Here is a 23882-nt window from a genome sequence, read left to right as displayed (position 1 = left end):
AAAAATAGATCAATTTTTTTATAATATTTATAAAAAAAATTATTTAGAAAATATATTTTTCTTTTTTTTTATGAAAAAAAAAAAATCTGTGGCCGTTGCGATAATAACCGCTATAAAGTCCCAAGGCCATTAGGTGAAACCTTCTTCCCTAATCCCGTGCAAAGGAGGTAACCGTACCTCCAGTGTTCGCACACTTCGCCCCCTTATCCATTCAAAATCGTTAAACCCAAAACCCCGCAAGCCAAAAGCTGACGGAAAAGAAATGCACTGCTTCCAGCTCCACCACCGCAGCCACCACGTCCTCCCTTCCCTCCGCCCTTTTCCTCCTCCTGCCCCGCTCCGCCGCCCCAAGACCCTAATTCCTCCCTCTCCCCGGAACCAAATAATCCCCCTTCTCCTCCCTTCATGGCGCCGCTCCCCTCTTCCCTTTCTCGCCCGCTCCTCCTCCCCCTACGCCCCCGACGAGCTCCCCATCGGCGACGACGACGATGACGCCGCGTACCTCGAGAGATTCCGTCCCCGGGAGAAGGAATCCGAGGACGAGGCCCGCCGCCGCAACTGGATCGAACGCGGCTGGGCCCCCTGGGAGGAGATCCTCACCCCCGAGGCCGACTTCGCCCGCAAGAGCCTCAACGAGGGCGTCGAGGTCCCCCTCCAGTCCCCGGAGGCCGTCGAGGCATTCAAGATGCTCCGCCCCTCTTACCTCCGCAAGAAGATGGAAGAGAGCGGCCTCTCCGAGGAAGAGTACCTCGCCAAACAATTCGCCATCAAGGGCGAGATCCCCGACCCGCTTGAGACCTCCTGGGCCGGCCCCGTCGCCGTCAGGATGGTCCCTCCGAGGGACTGGCCGCCGCGCGACTGGCAAGTTGACGCCGCCGAGCTGGAGTTCATGCGGGAGGCCCATAAGCTACAGGCGGAGCGGGTGGATCTCGATGAGGAGGTGAGCACCGATGTGGATAATATGTGCTTGGAGAGGTACCAGGTGTTCTTGAAGCAGTACAGGGAGTGGGTCGCCGCGAACCGAGAGAAGTTGGAGGAGGAGTCTTACAAGGTGAGCGTTTGAATTTGTGGTAATAACGGAGAAAAAGCATAGCATGGACTCGAAATCAATGTTTCTCACTTAATTATTTTGTATGATGGAAAGAAATCAGGATTAGAAATTTAATTGGGGAATCTCTTGCGCCCTATTGCTGATTGCTTCTTCAACTCCACCCATATTCTCACTAAAGTAGTACTCTGGGGAACATGTTTGTGTCCAATTAGTATGTCCGGATTCTGATCATTTCTGAAGCTGATTGTATTATTGTTTTATAGATCTTGAATTTAAATGGCATGTGTTAATTATGTAACAATTGGGAGCAATTATTGACTTCAAAATCAGTGTTTCTCACTTCACTATTTTGTATCATGAAATGGAGTCAGTAACGGAAGTTTACTAGGAGAATATCTGGCCTCCAACTTATTGCATCCTGGACTCCATTTCTATTCACACTAAAGTGTTATTCTATGTACTATGTTTTGGTCGAGTTATTATTTAGATCCTCTGCACACATGAACACCTGTATTTTGTGCATAATTTTCATATAATGTGCACGCCTTCCCGGTCTCATTAATCCCCACCATTTTCTTTGCATATGCAGTTTGACCAAGATTACTATCCTGGTAGGAGAAAACGAGGCAGGGACTACAAAGATGACATGGTATTTGGACTAGCTCTTGGACTCTTGTACTAAATCATTGGGATATTAACCTGTTTGTTGATTAATCATCAAGTGATTGTTCTTGCAGCTCGAGCTTCCATTTATATATCCTGGACAGGTACGCTTCTCCTTTAATTTCAGAAATTTTGCACGCCTTCAATATGTGGTGTTAAACCTGTCCAAACAAATATTCGATAACTGAGGTTCTAGTTCTTTTTATCACACAATTGGGCAAACCTTCTATTCGAAACACAGATATGTCGAGGGAAAGTGCTGACTCTACATCTTCACCAAGGAGCCTTTGTTGATATTGGATGCGTCTATGATGGGTGATTCCTTTATACTTTGGAAGCTGCTGTTTCTTTGCCATCTTCCAGATATCTAGCTGTGCTATTTTATTATAAGTGAACAAGATGAATGTATCATAAAAGAGAAAACCTGTCCCAAGTTGTTGGTTTTTCCCTTCTCTTGCTCACGCACACATAATGCATATCATTATTTCAGTGGCTTATAATGGGTTTAGTCTCATCAACTGGGACAACTTGCATATTGAACTATTCTTTTACTATCTAGGAACTTGCGTAGCTAAGTGAAATGACATGACTTTCTTTTTCTTTTATAGATTTCAACTACTGAAGTTCTTGTATAAGTTGTTTTATTTCTAATGCACTCAGCACTGGCCCTTGCACCTATGTCGCGCACTTAGCTTGCAATCTTGTTGATTTTGTGGAAGTTGTTATCGTGACTGAACAACTTTAACAACTTTAAATGGAAAATTGAAAGCCTTGCTTGCATATACAGTAAAAAACTTTGAGCACCTCTTATAATTGATATGAACTATGTGCATTATCAAAATTTCATGATTCTATCTCCTGCTGACATTTATCTGTTATTGTCTCTTAGTTGGGTCCCCATTAAAGGAAATGACTGGTATTGGATCCGTCATCACATAAAAGTTGGCATGCATGTATTTGTTGAGATTCTGGTAAGTAACAATTATTCTGGCTCTGACCTAATCTCTCTATCATGCAGAAGTTTGAAAGTATTTTATGCTGAATGTGGTACTTGGTTGTGTGCTTACATTTGCATGTTAATTATCTTGTTAATTGCCTGTAGTATTGTTATGTGTATGCATGTATGGAATTGTTGTTGCATTCCTTTTCAACTGACAGACAATCAGAAATCTGAGTGTTTCTCTCTTTGTTTGCTCATTGTCAGCCAATATATATTGTCATGCAGTTTTCTTTTTCTCCTGTATCATATTTTTATGTTTTTATTCTCCTCCATTGTCTTTGGTCTAAAGCATTCATCTGTGTTGTTTTGCAGGCAAAACGAGATCCATATCGTTTTCGTTTTCCTATCGAAATGCGCTTCTTATATCCTAACATAGATCACCTTATGTGTGTACATTCTTGCTTTATTCTGCCCACCTTTTAAAATTTGTAGCACATCCCACCAATTAATTTAAGATTTTTGCCACCTCAAATACTGCTTCCTCTTGCTAATAAATGTCTAGTGACCTAGTAATGATAGTGTAATACTTTACATAAGTTAATCTATATATTCCCATCAATATTTGTTACCATTTTGTTCTAACCCCATCAAGTTGCCTTTACATCTGCAGATTCAATAGATTTGACTTTCCACCAATATTTCATCGTGAGGAGGATACAAATCCAGAACAATTGTGGGTGAGAGTTGACTTTCAACTATGCTATATTTAGGGTGATTCTGCTGCTTTTGAATTACTTTTCTGTTTATGGTTTGCAATGGGTGTGCATTTGCCATTTGCATATAGATGGGCTAAGAGCTGATTGGTTATGATTTATGACTATGATTTTAGAAACAAGAATCTAGAAATCCTTTGTTTAATTATTGGTAATAGCATTTTGCATGTTTGATGCATGCAGAGGATGAGGGATAGATATATGTAATTGCCGAACCGGTGATGCAGCAGGAAAAGAATAACCAAGTTTGAAAAAACAATGGAGCTGAACTTGTTCTGTTTTCGAGATTCACAGTGGATCAATGTATGAAAGGTGGAGTCTCAAGGAAAGAGGTTATTGTGCAAGGACTCACCATCTCTTATAGAGTCACGGATGCTTGTGCCATGTCGTGCGGCTCCACTATGGAGTAATGCACACTTGATAGGCTATGTTAGAGTCACACATGTCTGAGGAAAAAAAAAGGGTAAAAAGCCTGGATGTGGAGTCGAACTCAAGGGTGGCATTGAAGCCCCCGAGTTTCCATATAATAGTAGAGATGAAATTGTAATTCAGCTTGCAGACCAGAATGCATATTTGGTGATGCACCTCCTTTCGGAACTTCCAGTCCAATAGGCACATCTAAAAATTGATGGACTCTAAGGTTTTGAAAAGTCCGATTGTTAATTCTGGTTAGCTTGTAAGTACAAAAGCTAAGTCAGAGTCTTAAATTGTGCAAGCAATATATCCAAATTTATGATAACTTGATAAGACTAACATAAATAAGAAACCAGCAACATAGAGGGTTTACTCTCATTCTAGCAGGTACTAACCAATCAGTAGAATTGAAATTAAAGTATAAAACAGAAAAATTAGCGCATAATAATCTTTACCCATGCACAGAAATCTGAAATAAAAAATTATAGGGCAGCACTGGAACAGCTCTAACAAAAGCATTGGATGCACTTACAAAAATTGGGTTAGAAGAACTGATGAACATCTCTTTGTCATTATTAGTATTAAAATGTTACAGAAGCATGCTTACTACTTGGTGTTATCGGAATATGTATCAATGTATGTGTCTATGACTTACTTAAATTTACTTAGGACCAAGGTGATTGCTCTTGTTCATCTTTAGTAAGAACTGATACACGTCTTCAATGTTGTTTGTCTTGGCATGTTGAAAAAGCATATTGGTTACTTGGTGATGTTAGACAGTATTTATATTTGTGTAGGTTTTACTTTACTGAATTTTTCTTTTGTTTTCTTTCTTTTCTCTATTTTATTATTTTTGAACAGATTCTTGTTTTTGAATGCTTGAACTAGTCCCTCTCTATCCTCAAGTGAGTGAAAGAACGTGATAAGATTTGATGGGTAATGGATGTAATGGTTCAAGTTAGTGGGAAATAACCCATAGTTCTGTGTGCACATTCTATAAAAAAGCTCCATATATTAATTGCTAGTTTCCACTTTTCCCAGACACATCTAAGAACCTCTCTTTTCTGAAAAAACCCAGCCCCCTTGTTCTCTTCCCATGCACTCCTAAGTCTTTTTTTTTCCACTGCTAAGTCATAGATAGGTTAATCATGTTATGCTTTTCCTATTTCCATCCTTTGGGTTAATCGTCGAAACCCTGTGCGCCCAAGGGGGCAAGTATTTCTCTTAGGACAGCATCCAACCTGCTTTGATCTTGGCTTTCCTATCCTTTCTCTTTAGTTTTTTGACCAAAGTTTCTGAATTTCTAGTAATGTACTTGTCATGACCCAGAACATGGATCAACCAAGTCCCAAGTTTTACTACAATCTTGGTCAATCAACAGCCTAGGTCAATTATTGGTTGTGGAAGCTAATAAGTCAAAATTTATCCCCAAAATCATTTATTTGTGGAACACCAGCCACCTGATCACACAGATCTAAGTAAAATATCATCCCAATTACTCTCATAAGCCCGAATGGAACAAGATCCACTTATTTTCACTATCTTACAGTACAAATATAGGTCTCCTTTTACGGTAGTGGCTCCTATATTTGTAAAAAGGTACTTCAAATCTTTGAGCAGCTTGTACAGACTACTCTATAATAAACGAATAGGTAAGCTACAGCCAAGTAAATACCCAAAAATAGTGAACAAGATGGGTCAAGGATATTAAAATGGTAAAAGGAATAAGATTGGTGCTTAATGTCACTCAGATAGTCACAAAATGAGATTTCCAGGGAGCTATTAAAGTAGATAACATTTTTCAAGATGGGTCATTCCGAAAAAATTGCAAATAAGAATAGGTACGTTTAGAAATGCATTTTATTCTGAAAACACCGCAGTACACTTGAAATCAATTTGTACAATCAAATTGATACCAAGTGGCAGGCAACCAACTATTATACTTGTTGGTCAAAGGTTCACTGGTGTACCAGTATCATACCCATTAGTCAGGGTTCACTGGAAACCAACTATTGTACTCATTGGTCAAGGGTTCACTACTTCACTGCCTGACCAGATGTTTCAATTCAATCCAAAAAACATCAGAATTTTTAGAGCACAAGGATAAATAGAATCTAGTTTTCGTTCAGTAAAAGAAATTGCAAAATTAAGATCAATAAGACAGTTCAAACTCAAATTGGTGCCCAGGCTTTGGAACTAATGGTGAGTAAAGAGATCGGAGGAACATGATTCTGAAATCTAGACCGTGAAAATAGTATGATGCCACTATGTGAGGAAACTTACATTCATGTGTATTTTGGATCCAAAAGCTTCACACCACCAATTCTACTTCGCCAGTTACATGGCTTCCACTTCTTTCTTCTTCATTTCCTCTCTTTCTTTCACTAGTTCCTTATATAGGTAGTTAAAGTGTTCCCTTTTTCATCCACTTATCTCACTATAATGTCCAAACAGCATTTGTTATCCACAATTAGCATCCAAATGTAAATTAGAAAAGGTACAATTACTAGTTGGCATAACAACATGGTATTCCAAACAGAAGATAAGGTTTCTAAACCTGATGTAAACTAAACCACATGATATTACTTTTCCTTATCCTTTAAAAACTCATCGCAGTTCCAACTGAAGTTTCGAAGTGCACCTAACTTCATTGAGCTTCACCCAAAGCTTCAACTGATTGATGTTGAGTTCTCCTTTCATCCTATGTAACATCTTCACTTTTACCTTTTGTGTTCCCCACTTCTCTTTCCTTGTATGTCCCAAACTCATTTCTCCTTCAGATGATTGTGAGTGAAATTATATTGATATTGTTGGCTCAGACTGAGACTAGCTGGTAGATTCTGGTAGATTTTGTGCGAGAAATATTTGTCTTTGTGGAAGCTTTTGACTGGCAGATGTCGCTCATTAATTGCATTAATGTTGAAAATCTAGTGGTGCAGAGGTTTAAAACATCAGCATTTGTTGATTCACTGTGGGACTTGTTGGCAGGATATTTGCTTTCTTTTGTCATCTTCCATCTTTTTGCATGATAGTTTGTTGAAGGGTCTAATATTGTACTGGTCAATGATGTAATGAAAGGTAGGTAATAGAGAAGTCTTTTCTACATATTTGCTCATATTTTGGCTTTTGTGATTTTTTAAGTAAATCGCATATACTGTTTTTCTTGTCAGTTAATTCTGCATAAGTCTTTGTTGTCATGTCTATGCTTACAAAATTTGCGCTTCAACATATAGGGTATGGATTATTCTTATTTTGTTATGGTTCCTTTACAGCAGGAAAGTGGAAGACCACCCATTCCTAGAAAGAGGCCTGCAGTCAAAATGGAAGAGCAATCACTGTTATCTGATCACCCATATGTTGATAAGGTATTTTCTGAATTAACCACTCAACCCAAAGTTCTATTCCTTGTTGTTCATTTCTTTCTTTTTTCAACACTTCACACGGTATCCACAGATTCTCTTCTTTTATTGTTCATTCTGGGTATAATTCCAGATTAACTGTAGTAATTATGCAATAAATCTGTAACTAATTATGTATTCATATTCTCATTTACACTGTTCAATTTGAGTCCGTTATGCTTGGTGTGCAGTTATGGCAGCTACATAATGCAGAGCAAATGATTCTGGATCATGAGGATGAAAACCCTGATAAGTATCAGGACAAGAAATATGAATCAACTATTGACACAGCTTTTGATGAAGAAAATAGTGTTGAGCATACACAAGCTTACTATAAGAAAGCTTTGCTACCAAAGGTTATTCTGGTGAGTAGTTATACATAATTTTATCTTGATCTGGACAATTTACTCAAAGATTGCATCAACCAGATGGTGCATGGACCTAATTTACTGATTCTATTTAATGACTATTTGTCAGAATACAAATGTGGAAGAACTTGACCTGGATGCTGCTCGTGCTGAGCGTCAGGTGATCTACACAATATAACATCATTTGCAAAGAATTAGATCTGTACAGTTATATCTTTGCCAAACTATATCTATATAGAGGCAGGCATCCATAAAACTTTTTGCTAAAAAACTGTTCAAGCGTTCATGCATTAATATTATTGTACTTGCAGGTATAGTATATATTTGGTATACCGAAACAGATATTTATGGTGGTCTACATGTTTCATTTGTTGCATATGCTCATCAACTTTTAAACTGTCAATTTTTTCCCCTCTTTTATTATAAAGAAAAGTAAAGAAAAAAAATATATCGTGCATTAGAGAAAACAACATAAGGGGCAAATAACTTCCCAAGCCAAAAGGCTCTGAGCCTTCAACTCTCTAATGTGAGCCTTCATCATGAGTCCTTTCTTCTTTCTTTCTTTCTTCCTTAGCTACTGGTTTGTGAGTCATAATAAAAATAGTGAAAAAATTCTAGCTCTATATGAGTCCAATATCATTCTGCTATCTTGGTCCTTACTTGAGTGGGATGCATCTTAGTATGTATTTGGGTAAGATACAGTATAGAGAGGTTCTTTAACTCTTTATCTAAAGTAACAATCTTATCTAGATCTCGCTTGTCTGTTCAAATGATATGGAACATGAGGAGGAAATTGTTTGCATTATATTGGACTTTTGGCTCTCAGTTTAGTAGTTGCAATTTGTTTGGTCAGTTATGACATTTAGTGAGTATCTAACAACAAACACAATCCCATTGCTTGTACAATTGGCTCTTCTCAACCCAACCCTTATGATAATCATATCGAAGCTTAATCTTACCTGATCAAGTTGATACATGGTCAAATTCTCTGCAAAATTGGGTGGAGTTCAGTTCAAATTTCTGGTCAGATCAAACTTTGCCGCTACTAACTTAGCATGTGTTAAGTTTCCATGTAATCACTTTTTAGTTGATTAACTTGGTCTAGCCTCATTCCTAATCAAAGAAAGAACCTTTCTGAATCTTAGATTTGAGCTTCAAATCTATGGATCTCTCTCTACATTGGCATTGGAATTTCCACAAGTCGCCATGGGTTGACATAAATAATTACTCCAGCTTTGATACCACCTAGTGCAACTTTGGATGTATACAAAAATTTATAATAGCAATCACAAGTAATCCCCTAGGAAAGAATCAGGCAAAACCTTTGTGTTAAAAATGAATGACCATCTCAAAGACCCAACTTATTTTTCAAACATTTAAAAAGTGTGGGAGTTAAAACCTGAAAGGTTCAATAAATCTGTCATTTATTGTGTACTTGGTGAGTTAAGGAACAAAATCTCTAATATTAGGAAATGATCTAGTGTATTAAAGGCTGGAAGGGATGAAAAATCTGTTGTTCTTTCTTAGAACATGTTGGTGCGGATTTTCGTCAAGCGCCAGAGCGGCTAGAGTCGGTGGAACGCCGGGTCGCCGAGAGCGAGACCTGCAAGAAAAAGTTTCCACTAGAGGTGGCTCCGACGGAGACCCTCCAATGCTCAAATCAGTCATCCTGCCAACAGACGAAAAAAGGGAGCATTCGTGAGAGAGATATTGCGTACCTGGGATCCCTCTTTTTCTCCTTATGGGCGAAGATCAAAGGCTGGTAGGCCTGAGTCCGTAGGCTGTCTGCCTACTAACAGTTTGTTAGTCGTGGCCACCTGCGGTCCGCTGCTTGCTGTCCTGACCATTAGCCAGGTTGTTAGTTGTGGGAGAGCACAGAACTGTCAAAGATTTTTGTCTCCCATTAGATGCCCTTGAGAATCGCTCCTGGTGTAGTCACCTTATGGCATGTGGGGGGCCCCACCTATTAATGGTATGGGTTGACAAGCAAAAGCTGAGAGCATGGGAAGGGCTTGTGTTACTCATGGTACTCCCATGGTGATGTGACAGCACCATAAAGGTGCCTCTTGGGGGCTAATGGCCAAAGGGTGGAGGTCGATGCCAGGTTGGAGGACGAGGCAGGGTCGGACATGCGCGAAGAATGGACATTCGCAGGCTAAAGCCCAATGCATCCTTTTCCTTCTTTTCCTCTCCCACCATTTTTCTCTCTCCTCCTTTTGTCTTGTTATAATGCTCATGGGAGAATGGGATGAGGAGAGGCAATTAATGCCTTGTTAGGTGGTACATGTGGAGTACATTATCCTGGCTTGAGAACGTCAAGCTTGTGGGGGAGGGACCATCCACCATATCTCTTGGGTAGAGGAGAACCTTTGTAATTAATTGTGATGATGTCATCAGTATAAGTTCAAATGATCCACGGCCATCCTCATAGCACATACATAGAGGATGATACGCGATCGGGAATCAACGGGATCCATGGGGCAGCGTAGCCAATGAAGACCTTTTAGCATTGGCAGTGGGCTAGTTAGATTGAGGATATGCTGGGCCCTCGATCTCTTCTTATCTTCGGTTCAGATAAAATTTCTCCTAACACATGCCCCTTTCGAGGTCGAGCCTTGGCTCGAACGAAGGAAGTATTGCAGACAGGATGGGCCGAAGATGCAGGAATTTGGTGCTTTTCAGCCAAGATATGCGGCACCATATCAGGGAGCATGGATTCATATGCAACTTATAGCCGAGATGTGCGCATCTGAATTGGGCTTTAAAGAATTTGTGGTAGGTTTCTTTGAAGAGGATGGTACCAGAAGTTTTGTTGCACGCTCCTTGTTATTGGGGTTGGTAAGGCAGTGAAACTGAGAACGGAGGTGAGCTGGTGACTTTGGTGTTGCCTGAAGTCATGTACGCATGGGCGACCTCGGTATCATGGGAGATGAGTGTAAAAGTAGGAAGGGCTTGGCGCCGCTAGTGGTAGGGTGAAAGAGGAGGGAGCTCAAATATGCTTGTGGGCGAGCTTCCGGTGCCCTTTAAGGTGAAGCACGATCCGAAAGAGTTCGGGTCTCAAAGAGGACCCCGAATCTGCCCATGTCAGCGTAGGCGGTGGGCTATATTCATCTTTCTTCCGAAGGAGAAGCACGAATCCACGAAAAACCTCAGATTCATTTGGGGATGGGGTCCATCCGTCATCGACAATGAGGCTAGGGAATAGGATGGCCTCAGATTCATCCGCAAGCAGGCTCCTCGGCACCGTGGGGAATGAGGGAGGGGCGGAGAAGACTTTTGTTCAGTCTACAAGCGACTTTCTTAGTGCTGGGACCTTGGACCCATCTACAGGCGAGATTAGCAGCGACGAGCTTGCGGCAGCAATGGGATCACGGCTATTGAGGGTGAGGTCATGGCAGGCTCGTGGCCGTTGAAGGCAAATTCAGCAATGATGACCTCACAGGGGTGAGTCTAGCCACGACAAGCTTGCAGAAAGGAGGACGACTGCGATGAGGCTGCGCGAGCGAGGTCGGATGCGGCAAGCCCATATGGGTGAGAATGGTCACGATGAGCCTACAGGGGTGAGGCCGATTGCGGTGAGCCCATGAAAGCGAGGCTGGAGCTGCTTGTAGGCGACCTCAGGGCCGTCGGAGGGGAGACATGCATGTGAAGGGAAGTCTGGTGCCTCTCGTCGGTGACCTTGAGGCCATTGGAGGCAGAACACACACATGGGGACCCAAGGGGGCACAACACCGTCGATGGCTGAGCATGAGGAGGCTGATGGGGGCTCAGCCAAAAAGGAGGCACGCAGAGCCGATAGGAGCTCGGCCCAAAGGGAGATGCATGCAGAGGAGACGTCGATCGGGAGCGGCACTTTTGCGGAGGGGATCACGGCCGAAGGGCATGCGCAGAGGCATCGTCGGCCAAAGGAGATGCGCAGACATCATTGTGGCGCACGAAGGTGTTGGCCGGAAAGATTCTCGAACAGGTGGGAGCACGCAGAGGCGGCCTCGAGGCCATCGCGATGGACCCTGGCCATGCGGGGGGGGCGCAAACATGCTGGAGTGCGGGGGATGCACGGGGGGCCCACGGCCTCCCCTTCTTCTTCGACGGTGGCTGGTTTTGGTGCCGGTCGAGCTGCGACAGGCGCAGGGGGGCCCGTGGCCTCCTCTTCCCTTCTTTCTTCTCTTGCTCCTACTGTCTGTCTTTTTCTTTCCCTCTTTCTTATTTATCACCATGACGAGGCGGGACAAAGGAAAGAAGTTGTGCATGCCAGGTTAAGTGATTCGGGGTGGACTCCGAGGCATATGCTCTGCAAATAATGTGCATTTTGAAATTTGTGAAGCACAGTACTTTGCGCATTGATGTCCTTTTAGTACAGAAGGGATGCAGATAGTAAAAAAGTATGAGACGTCCCAAGATCTTTCCTCTTCGTGAGATATGGCCTAGTTCAGCCTCGGCCTTCCGATCAAAGGCCAATTTTTTCTGGACCGATCAAAGTCCGTTCACTTAAACCCAATTAAAGGCCGCTCACTTAAAGGCTCTTGCTGGGCCGATCACAGGCCGTTTGCATAATGCCTATCAAAGGCTAGGCTAATCAAGGATCATTCGCATAATGCTGATCAAAGGCTCCTTGGAACATTAGGCCGATCAAAGGCTCCTTCGAACATTAGGCTGATCAAAGGCCGTTAATTTTAAAACCGATCAAAGACTCCTTCAAACATTAGCCCGATCAAAGGTCATTAATTTTAAAGCCGATCAAAGGCCCCTTCAAACATTAGACCTATCAAAGGCCATTAATTTTAAAACCGATCAAAGGCTCCTTCAAACATTAGATTGATCAAAGGTCGGGCCGATCAAAGGCCATTAATTTTAAAATCGATCAAAGGCTCCTTCAAATATTAGGCCGATCAAAGGTCATTAATTTTAAAGTCAATCAAAGGCTTCTTTAAACATTGGGGCGATCAAAGGCCATTAATTTTAAAGTTGATCAGAGGCTCCTTCAAACATTGGGTCGATCAAAGGCCGAGCCGATCAAAGGCCATTAATTTTAAAGCCGATTAAAGTCTCCTTCAAACATTGGATCGATCAAAGGCCATTAATTTTAAAACTGATCAAAGACTCCTTCAAACATTGGATCAATCAAAGGTCATTAATTTTAAAGCCGATCAAAGGCTCCTTCAAATATTGGATCCATCAAAGGTCAAGCCGATCAAAGGTCATTAATTTTAAAATCGATCAAAGATCGTTGATTTCAAGCCGATTAAAGGCTCCTTCAACGTTGGGCCGATCAAAAGCCGTTGCATGCTGAGGCCGATCAAAGGCCGTTGATTTCAAGCCGATCAAATGCTCCTTCAACATTGGGCCGATCAAAGGCCGTCGATTTCAAGCTGATCAAAAGTCGTGGCTCCTTCAACATTGGGCCGATCAAAAGTCGTGGCTCCTTCAACATTGGGCCGATCAAAGGTCGTTGATTTCAAGCCAATCAAAGGCTCCTTAAGCGTTGTGCCGATCAAAAGCCGTTGATTTCAAGCCGATCAAAGGCTCCTTCAATATTGGATCGATCAAAGATCGTTGATTTCAAGCCGATCAAAGGCTCCTTCAGTGTTGGGCCGATCAAAGGCCGTTGATTTCAAGCCGATCAAAGGCTCCTTTAGCGTTGGGTCGATCAAAGACCGTTGATTCAAAGCCGATCAAAGGCTCCTTCCACGTTTAGCTGATCAAAGGTCAGGCCGATCAAAGGCTGTTGATTATTAAAATCGATTAAAGGCTCCTTCCACGTTGGGCTAATCAAAGGCCATTCTTCACTAGAGTGCTTAGGCTGACAAGGCCTCTTCCCCATTTGGGCCGTTGGAAGAGCCTCACTTTTTCTGTGAATCGATGAACAGACAAGATCCATAGGCTTAAAATAAAAATTTCTTATTGAAAAATATTTTTAAAAAATATTACTGATGGTAGGTGTAAGGGATCTTCTTCCTCCATAAAGATTTCCTCGGTCGGCCCTCTGAGGTCGGCCTTGTTTTGGTCGGCCTCGTTAGGTTAGCTTCCTCGGCCGTCTGGGGTTGGTCTCCCTCTTCTCGGATTTAAAATTTTGCTGCATCTGCTTTAGCCAAGCCCCAAAAACCATATGGCTCGGTCTATCACATCGAATGCTTGAATTATTAGCATTGGTTGTACTTCCACCATGACTTGCCAAAGCATCCATCTCATTTTTGTCTTCTAGCTCCCTTGGGTCCACCAATAAAGGTACTTGGGAGACACTAGACTTCTTGCCTCCAGACCTACTAGATCGTACATCAATGCTCATTGTCTTTGTCCGGCCTTTCACTCTGCTGGCAACACACTTGGTTGCCTAAAAGTGGACACCAATATCCATGGTAGTGCAGATAGCTTTTTCGGTCATAAATCCGCTTCTTAAAAAAAAATAGTTCTTTTTTTTCTTTTTTTTTTCTGTTTTTTTTTAGTTTGGACCAACCGGCACCGTTGGAGGCCTTGGCATGCAGGAAGCACGCGGGGAGGAGTTGGAGACTGACGGGGTCGCTGATCTAACCTCGACACTGTCGGAGGGGCATACGAATGTGCAGGGGATACGGAGCCGCTTGCGGCGACTGATGATCTGGCCTCAACGCAGGGTGCGCAAGTGCGCGGGAGGTGTCGTCCAGCAGGGGGTGTGTGAAGGCGAAGTCGATCGAAGGATGCACGTCGAGGATGCGTCGGTCGAGGGAGGGGCGATAGAGAAACCAGTAGAGCCCAGCGCGCGGGAACGTGCAGGGGGCGTGTGCTGCTGATCTGGGCACCAACGAAGAACAAAGTGCGCGTGCGTGAGCTGAGGGGCACGGAAGAGCTCCACGGCCGTCGATCCAGCCTCGACGAACAACGGAAGGGCACGCACGGGCGCGGGAAAGGCAGAAGGCCGCCGACCAGCCCCCAACGCACGACAGAGAAGCTTGGGGGTGCCGACCTGGTGGGACCCGGTGTCGGAGATGCATAGGACCACCGACCAACCCTGGGGCGCGACGGGGAAGCTTGGGACCGCCAAATCCGACGATGAAGCTGGGAGAGGCCGCACGGGGGCGGCGAAGCCGAGAAAGGCCGCACAGGGGCGGCAAAACCAGGAAAGGCCATGCGGGGGTGGCGAAATCGGCCCCGATGCTGGGAAGGGTGTGCGAGCACGTGGGGAAGCCGGTGACCACCAGTTTCCTTTTCTTCTTCCCCACATCCCTTTTCCTTCTTTCTTCTCCCCTTTTTCTTTTCTTTTCATTTTTTTCTTTTCATTTTTTTCTTTTTTATTTCATCATCTGTCATTTGTGACAGATGGGACAAAAGGGGTGGGAGAAATGGCAGGCACCAGTGGCCGGCGGCAATTCCCATAATATGCACTAATTGAAAATAAGGGAATAACATATTATCTTTTGTCCACAAGGAGCAAGGGCAACTATACACGAGGGACTCTAACCAGGGCCGAGACTGGATGCACAAGAGGTCTTTCTTCCTCTCTTCCCAATCGCTGGATGGTGTGGGCTGCCACAATCAGTGCCCATGTCTGGTTGGCATGAGCACTGAACTGATGCTGGTTCTTCTCGAAAGTCGGTAGAGAGGGCGGTGGAGATGTCTCCAACGGTTAGTGTGGAGCACGACTTCCAATTAGAGTCTCCATCGGATGACGTGTCTTGAACGACGTGCCCTTTTTCAAAAACGAGCACGAGACCCCTTCCTCTAGTGCCAATCTGTTGGTGCAAATTTCGTCAAGCGCCAGAGCGGCTGGAGTCGATGGAATGCCGGATCATCGAGAGCGAGACCTGCAAGAAAAAATTTTCGCTGGAGGTGGCTCCAACGGAGACCCTCCAATGCTCAAGTTAGTCATCCGACCAACAGGCAGGAAAGGGGAGCATTTGTGAGAGAGATGTTGCGTACCTGGGATCCCTTTTTCTCCTTACGGACAGAGACTGGAGGCTGATAAGCCTGAGCCCGTAGGCTGTCGGGATAGGCTGTCTGCCTACTAATAGTTTGTTAGTCGTGGCCATCTGTAGTCTGTTACTTGCTGTTCTAGCCACTAGCCAGGTTGTTAGTCGTGGGAGAGTACAGAACTGTCAAAGATTTTTGTCTCCCATTAGATGTCCTTGAGAATCACTCCTGGCGGAGTCACCTCATGGCATGTGGGGGGCCCCACTTATTAATGGTATGGACTGACAAGCAAAAGCTGAGAGCATGGGAAGGGCTTGCGTTACTCATGGTTACTCCCATGGTGATGTGACAGCACCATAAAGGTGCCTCTTGAGGGCTAATGGCCAAAGAGTAGAGCTGAGCAGAGGTCGATGCCAGGTCAGAGGACGAGGCGAGGTCGGATGCGCACAGAGCATGCGCATTTGTTGGCTGAAGCCGGACGCATCCTCTTCCTTCTTTTCTTCTCCCACCATCTTTTCTCTCTCCTCCTTTTGTCTCGTTATAATGCTCAAGGGAGAATGGGATGAGGAGAGGCAATTAATGCCTTGTCAGGTGGTACATGTGGAGTGCATTGTCCCGGCTTGAGAACGTCAAGCTTGTGGAGGGGGACCATCCACCATATCTCTTGAGTAGATGAGAATTTTTGCAATTAATTGTGATGATGTCACCAATATAAATTTAAATGATCCAGGGCCACCCTCATAGCACATGCATAGAGGACGACGCGCGATCAGGAATCAATGGGATCTATAAGGCAGCGTAGCCGATGAAGAGCTTTTAGCACTGGCAGTGGGCTGGTTAGATTGAGGATATGCTGGGCCCTCGATCTTTTCTTATCTTCAATTCAGATGAAATTTCTCCCAACAGAACATAAAAATATATTAAAGATTATCTAATTTGTGGTACATAGACTCTCTTGCTTTTGTGTTTCATGTCCCACTGCCATGCACTTTTTGTTCCTCATAAATGGATCTTGTGCAATCCTAGGGTTCTTGAAAAGCAATCTATGGGTGGGAATAATTAATGTATTTGCTCCTAGAGCCCGATATCAATAGCCAACTATCACACTCCCGACCCAAGATCGCGAGCTAGGGTTGTGGCAACCGCTGCAAACTCATGAAGAACTCTTCCTACGAGCATGCGAGGTATTCCAAATATAATATTAATGCATCACAGTGGAGTTAATTTAAATAACTTAAAATCAATATTCAATTAACAAATTTCACTGATAAATATATTTGAAAGTTTTTATATCAAATAAATCTTGACTGATAAATCTGAACTAATAACAATAGATCTAAATCTAAACAATTTTAATATTTTTGAATCTCACTCTAATCTCTCTCCAAGCAATATTCGTGTCCGAAATTAAGCACTTGAATATAAAAAAGAAATAGAAGATAATGAGCTTGATAGCTCAATAAGCAATGAACACTTTAGCTAGATAAGTCAAACAATACATTAATTTAAAATTCAATTCAAAGGATACAAAACTAATCACAATAAGGTCCATGAGAATTCATTCTTTTCAAAATTTAATTTCAAATTCATTTTCGTTTGTAAATCAATTTCTTTCAAAACATCCGATTCACCTCGACAACCATGAACTATAACTATACTTATGCCCTATGGCTAAGCCAGAATGAGTTCAAAATAGTCAAAGTGCCAATGTATAAGCCCCACTAGCAGGATATCGATATTCCAACATATAATTTTCACTGACAGGATGTCGATATATCAGTGCAAAACTTTCACTAACAGAATATCGATATACCAATACACAACCCCCACTGGTAAAGTATCGATATGTCAATATATAATCCCTACTGATAGGATTTCGATACATAATCAGACTGTGAGCCAAAATCAATTTCGGATCAAATCTTTTTTCAATAAAATCAGTTTTATATTTCAATTGAACAATGCACAACCATCTGGAATCAAAATCAATTGATTATAACTCCATAATAGAATTGATATATTCGATAATACATCAAAAACTATTCTACAATGAAATAAATTTAATAAACAAAGATCCTGCTTCATATTCATAAATCACAAATAATATAACACAAAATTAATTGATATAAATATCATACAATTTGCCGATAAATTTAGAAAAGAGTTACATTACTTATCTTGTAAGCAGAACCAACCAACTGATCAAATTAATTCTAAGAATCTCTCTTAGAACTTGTCACCACTACATCAGAAACTTGTGCATCTTGCTATATAAGAGCATAGACCGTTCTTTAGATTCGGTGTTTCAAGCTTCTATCCTTATTATGTTCAGTTATCAAGATAGACCGACTCTCCATTCTTTATGGGCAATCAGCTATTTTGAGGTCTTTCTGACCACAACCAAAGCATACATCAATGTTCCAACAACAATCATTTACTACATGATTTCCATACACCAATGTTCCAACAATAATCATTTACCACATGATTTCCATTACATCATGAACACTTGATGTTATTAGTCGATCCAGAGTTGTCACTCACTAACCTCTTATTTGAACCTTCAGTATATTTACCATTTTGTTCTTGAGACCCATTCGATCTATTTCTCTTCTTTTGATATCTTTTCCTTTCTACATGTTTCTTGTTGACTTTTCTTTCAATTATCAATGCTTTATTCATACATCTACATAAATAATTAATCCATATGGCACCACTTTTTAATTTTTGTCCTCTGTCCCATCTCAAATTTATGCACTCAATCACGTTCATCCTCGACCAACCATGGGATAAACTTGGTAAACTCTATAAATTTAACTTCATATTTCACAACTATCATATTTTTTTATTTCGGATAAATAAATTCTTGCTCTTTTTGAGTCCTTACACTCTAAAAAAAATATTAATCATAAAATGCCCTTTGAAATCTCTCTCAGGAGAGTCGCTCTCCATTTAGTTTATATTTGTGCTTCAATCTCTGCCACCAGTTGAACATTTTATGTTGTAAAAATAAGTTTCATAACAAATTTTTCGTCATCACGGCACTCCTAGATGGCAAATGGCTTCTCCATCTCTATAATCCAATTGTCGGCTTCCAGAAGTTCGATAGTTTTCTTGAAAGTTGGTGGAGATAATTTAAATTCTACAATATTACTTCATTGATACTGCTGCTCTCGAGTTCTTATGGTGGTGGTATTTGTTGTTGCACTTGCCATTGTTGCAGTAGTTGTTGCTGCAACTGCTGTTGTGATTGCACCAAACCAACTGATATCTATATTATTTGGGGCATACTTAGTTTTTGCTACTCCATCTGGATGTTCCTGGCAGGATCAATGACTCCTTGCTGAGGGGTACTACTAATTTGCTGAAGAGTATCACCATCCTGTTGGTTTGATGTTTCTCTAGTAGCATCTCGAGTAGTCTTTTTTATTCGACATAGAGCTGTCTTAATCTGGCATGAACAACGAGCTTTTTGAAATTCTTTTTCAAAATCTAATATCTGAAATCGTACTTCTATCAAAATTTAACCACAATTATTTTGAGAATAAAAATCCTCACAGGGTTGACCATGCCGTAGCACTTGACATCCCAATCGGTTCAATATAGGACATCCAATTGATCAACTGCAATTCAAGGGTCAAACTAGGATGTTCGGATGTAATCGATAGTGAAATCTCGTAATACTCGGCTCGATCAAAATGAGGGCCGGCAAGCTATCCGATAGTCATTGGTCAAGTTCCCTTCGTAGGGTCTATCAAGATTATTAAAGTATCTTTCTAAGATCTAAAAAATCCTAAAAGAGAGATGATCTAGAGAGAGCCACTTTTAGAGAGAGAAGGTGAGATATTTTAGGGAGAGAAATTAAAGAGAGAAAGTGGGAAGAGAGAGGAAGGTGAGAGGAAGAGGAAGAGAGAGAACCTTTCTCCCTCTCCTTTTTTTTCTTTTCTTTTTCTTTTTTCTTTTCTCTCTTTCTTTTTTTCTTTTTTTTTCCTTCTCTTTTTCCCCTTCATTTAGATGAAACAGGGAACTCATTTCCCCTTTCTTTACGTGAATAAGGGAGAGTCCCTGCCAGTGGTGACCATGGCCGATTGTGGCTGGGCCATGCCAGCACCATCAAGTGCTCCACATCCAGCGATTGGGGATGAGGATGGTCGGAAAATCAAAGCAAGACAACGAAAAAACAGGGCTCGGCTTTATCATGGAAAATCCAACGATAGCCGGCTGGAATTAAGTCTCTAAGGGTTGAGGAAAAGAGAAAGGACAATAGTCCAAGGAATCCGATGTCTTACCTTTCTTTTCCTAGTGGTGCTTGGCCTCCCATTCCGGCAAACTCAGTAAAAAATTTCTAAAGAAATAGATCTTCTCCAATCTCCAGTGATGATTCTACGGCCAACACTGGTGGGTTTCGCAAGGTACTTGGTCCCTTTAAGCAGAGGTGGAGGGGGAGGAGTTAGACTCCTCCCTAGCTTAGATTTCCTCTGGGAATCGGGATGAAGAAGACTCCTAATCATAGTCTTCTTCATCGCTCCATTTTTTTTCTTTTTTGTGCCTTAAAAATCATGCAGTATTTTTTTTTCGGGGGGGGGGGGGGGGGGGGTTGTTTTTCCTGGTGGTGGGGACAGGTTGGGTATCACACCAATGGTAGCCAAAAGTCAAATTTTGGCTACTAAAAAAACTGTGTTTGCAGAATATTAGACCATTTGATATTTATCAAACTTCATTTACGATCTGCACTCTACAGACATGACAATAGGCTTTTGCCACCCTTGCTCTGTAGAAGTGATATGCAGACGGCACCAAAACATTCCATATGAGATCAGTCCGGTGTTTTAGTATCTTATCATTTGCTAAGGAATTAGTTTTAAGATTTGGGACTTGGCAGAGTAGATTATGTACAAAACCTTGTACCCAAGAGAGTGTCCTTAATATAGAAATTTGGTGATGAAAATTGTTTTCTTATTCAAGGTTTACTTTGACAGGTTGCTTATCACTTAAGCTCGCTCTCTCTCTCTCTCTCTCTCTCTCTCTCACACACACACACATGTGCGAGCGGGCATGCGCTCTCTCCATGCATGTATCTGCATGTGTTTTTATTAAAATGGTGCTGTCTGATGCAGCTGCATAACAGATTAAAGAAGGAAGCAAAAGAAAGAGGAGAGGAGTATAAAATTCCAAAGTTGAGACGTAATGTAGAGATGGATGAGTATGACCTGATGCATTGGCGACGTTCTTTAGAAGAAAGAGAAGCTCTAATAAGAGATATCAGTTGGTACATTTTTAACTTCTTAATTGGACGTACATTCTGGATGTTTTCTCCCTCATGTATGCTCATACTTAAAAACAATTACACCTACAATTGCATATGAAATGTCATACCATAATTTTGGATGGTGGGGCATAATATTTGTGTCTACACACACTATGTAGGAACTGTAACCTGTGCATCTAAAATTTTCACAAATTTATCAAAAATATTTAGCTTCTCTTATATTGATGAGATCTGCAAATCACGCTTGAACTCTTTATACCCTCAAACATGTGTACTTGATTAAAAAACACTAGTTGAGTTTTTGGGTCTCTCAATTTTGCTTCTTGAAAAGCCATTAGTTTTAATTGCATAAAATTGCTAAGAAACCTATTTTTAAAATATTATTGATATCAATATGTTGAAAGGAAAAAACACATATCCATTATGAAAACATTGTCCATATGGTCATTGTTTTTTTTATTAGATGACGATAATGCCTACATCAATGTCATTACCCTGTCACACTTGGATAACTAATCCCATTTTGCCATTGAAATAGGCCATCTACCTTAGTCAACTAGACATTTTCATCTTTTTTGAGCAAATTGGACTTCTTTTTAGCATTTCTCCAATATTAATATATGTAGATGGCCAATGTGCCTGCATCAACATTGTTGTTACTTCTACTGCACAAGTAGTCCCATCAAGTGCAGCCTTTTAACAACTGACCTTTTTCTTTCCTTGGTAATGTTTCGACAGGTCAAATTTCTTTAAAGCACTTCTTCATTATTGATATTTATTGAAATTTTGCAATTTGTTCTACTGAAATACCAAAGGAAAAATCAAATTGTTGCAGATTAGATAAAAAAATTAACTCTAGAACTTCTAGATAAGGTATAAATAATTTGTAGGCAATCACTGCATGTTAAAAGTGTCGCAAAGAATTTCAATTTTTCTTCTGTTGTCATTTGGACCAATGTTGTACTTTATGGGCACTATCATTCTGATTTTTCCAGATTAGCTGATTCTTGCCCATGAATAATTGAGTCTCCATTCTTGCCCAGACTGAGCCTCTATCTTCCCATCCTTGGTTTCTAGGAATGAGTATTGGTATTGGTTTGGATCTTGCCCGTGAATAACTGAGCCTCCATTGAGGAAAGAGATTCGCGCCTCTCTCATTGGTTTTGGGTGTATGTGTAGGGTTAGCTCTGACAGGAGTTCGTGTTTGCCTCTTTTTGAGTGAATTTATTGATGCAATCATCAGAATCCTGATTTCCATGTGTTAGTCGTAATTTTGCATGATTAGCCACACATCTCGTTGCTCCAGTGAGGCCAAATTAGGAGCTCACGGCAGATGGCACCATCTTGTCATATGAATACCTCTAACAGTGTTGTCACATGATGATGAAAATCCAAATTTTCTGTTTTCGTCTCTTTTTCATTTGCCTGTGTTATATTTATCTGCAATGGGTTGACTCTGGCAATGCACGGCATTGAACATCATCAGAATTGATTTTTTTAATGGAGATATTGAGGTAACCAAAAATGTACTTATCCTCCTTTATCTAGCCCTCTCACCTCTAGGACTGTGCAATGTTATCACAACCATTAAACTTCGTCTCACACAAATGGCGTATGCCCAACACTGATATAAGTGAGATGGCAGACATAAGGTTTACAGGTGCCACAAGAAACATAATCCTGAATATAAGATAAAACTTCCTCAGTTTCCCTGGGGCAAAATTTTTTACATGTATGAACTTTTTCTACCATGTGATGAATATATTTCGATCCAGTGGTGCACTAAAAACTGGAGATATTTGTGTTTTGTTTTGGCAGCCGCAAAGCTCTTGGCCTTCCTCTGGAGGAGCCTGGGAGATACGTAGATGATAAGAGAGTTTGGGGACAGGACCGCTATGACCCCTCGGATCCTCTGTACCGTTATGATTACTGGGGGGAGCCCAAAAACTCAGAGAAAAGCAAACAGGAGAGAATGACAGAAGACCATAATCAATCCATTGTTGGAAAAGGTATGGTTTGGTATGAAATGTTATATGAAGAAGCCATCAAGCAGAAGATGCATCGTGAAGCCCAGACGAAGACGACTCCAGAAGAAACAGAGGAAAATGAAGATGAAGATGATGACATAGATTTTGACTACAGCATTTTTGGCAGTTCTAATTCATATTCAACAAACAAGCCACTTGTCAATGGTACTGAATCTCCTAGCATGTCAGATGAAGGCATGTTTGAGAATTAGTTCATGGTAACAATGTTTGTTTGTATATTAGTAATGGTTGGCAATATCTGAGTCAGATACTAATAAGCTCCTTTCCTTGCTGAAGCTACTTTTGTCCCATACCACATTGTTGCCGAAAAAACCTGTGCCATGATGCCCTGCAATGATTGCTAATAGCCAACTTGAAGGACCTCTGGAGAGTTTACAAGGCGAGTCAGTGATAGAGCCTGCAACTACTATAAAGTGTGAGTGGAACTTATGATGTGATTATAAAAGTAGTAGAAGAGTTCTATAACTCCAAGATTAAGAGGGGCCAAGCTTCCCTGTAACATTACAGAGGGACATGTCGCTATAAAATCATACCGCTGGTCATTACAAGGACATGTTGGGCAAGATAATGATGGGAAAATGTGTCATTGCTAAGGAAAAACATGATTCAGTTGCGCGCAAGTACAAGCATGCATCTCATCACCTCTTGCTAAGCAAGAAGATAAGAAATGTGTGAGAAAACAGGAGAGAGAGATATTCCTAAGATTTCTATCACCAGATCAGCATCTCCTGCATGTTTGCATTTCTTTATAAGCATCTCCTGCATGTTTGCATTTCTTTATAAGTTTATTGCATCGTAGAGTCATCATTTTATCCACACTGCTCATTATTCCTTTGGTTGTTCGTTAAAGAGTTCCATGCTTCTAGACAATAGCTCGCTGCCATTGAGTTACCCCGCAATCATTATTTCCTACCACTCAAATTTGAGCATTTTCAATTTTTTTCATTATCAGCAAGTTCTCAACTTCCTCAACTAGAGCAACGGACCAAAGCAACAGAAGCCAAACCACAATAAACACAATTACACAGAAATCTTAGCTCGGGAGACCCACCAAGAAGGATAGCATACGTCAGT

The 23882-nt window shown here is 41.4% G+C and overlaps 1 protein-coding gene across 2 annotated transcripts; it reads left to right on the top strand.

The window, feature by feature from the left end:
• Window positions 1-215: 215 nt before the first annotated feature.
• Window positions 216-23083, top strand: LOC105049624 (protein PLASTID TRANSCRIPTIONALLY ACTIVE 10). Of its 2 annotated transcripts, none has more exons than XM_010929345.4 (12): window positions 216-1051; window positions 1641-1700; window positions 1789-1818; window positions 1956-2029; window positions 2604-2685; window positions 3027-3100; window positions 3325-3391; window positions 7117-7206; window positions 7431-7604; window positions 7717-7767; window positions 20609-20760; window positions 22579-23083. In XM_010929345.4, the coding sequence occupies exons 1-12, from the start codon at window positions 263-265 to the stop codon at window positions 22997-22999; spliced, it is 2064 nt and encodes a 687-aa protein (XP_010927647.1). In that variant the 5' UTR covers window positions 216-262; the 3' UTR covers window positions 23000-23083. The 2 variants fall into 2 exon arrangements, with proteins under 2 accessions (XP_010927647.1, XP_010927645.1); XM_010929343.4 differs by having other exon boundaries at window positions 7114-7206.
• The last annotated feature ends 799 nt before the right edge of the window (window positions 23084-23882 follow it).

Source organism: Elaeis guineensis, chromosome 8 (assembly GCF_000442705.2).
Source record: "Elaeis guineensis isolate ETL-2024a chromosome 8, EG11, whole genome shotgun sequence".
NCBI lineage: Eukaryota > Viridiplantae > Streptophyta > Magnoliopsida > Arecales > Arecaceae > Elaeis > Elaeis guineensis.
The sequence above is the reverse complement of the archived record's forward strand: the minus strand, read 5'-3'. Positions and strand labels throughout refer to the sequence as shown.

Coding starts and splice junctions, on each gene's coding strand:
- LOC105049624 (XM_010929343.4), top strand. CDS start 263: ATGCACTGCTTCCAGCTCCACCACCGCAGCCACCACGTCCTCCCTTCC. Junction 3,392..7,113: donor CAAATCCAGAACAATTGTGG/GTGAGAGTTGAC, acceptor GTTCCTTTACAG/CAGGAAAGTGGAAGACCACC. Junction 7,605..7,716: donor TGCTACCAAAGGTTATTCTG/GTGAGTAGTTAT, acceptor ACTATTTGTCAG/AATACAAATGTGGAAGAACT.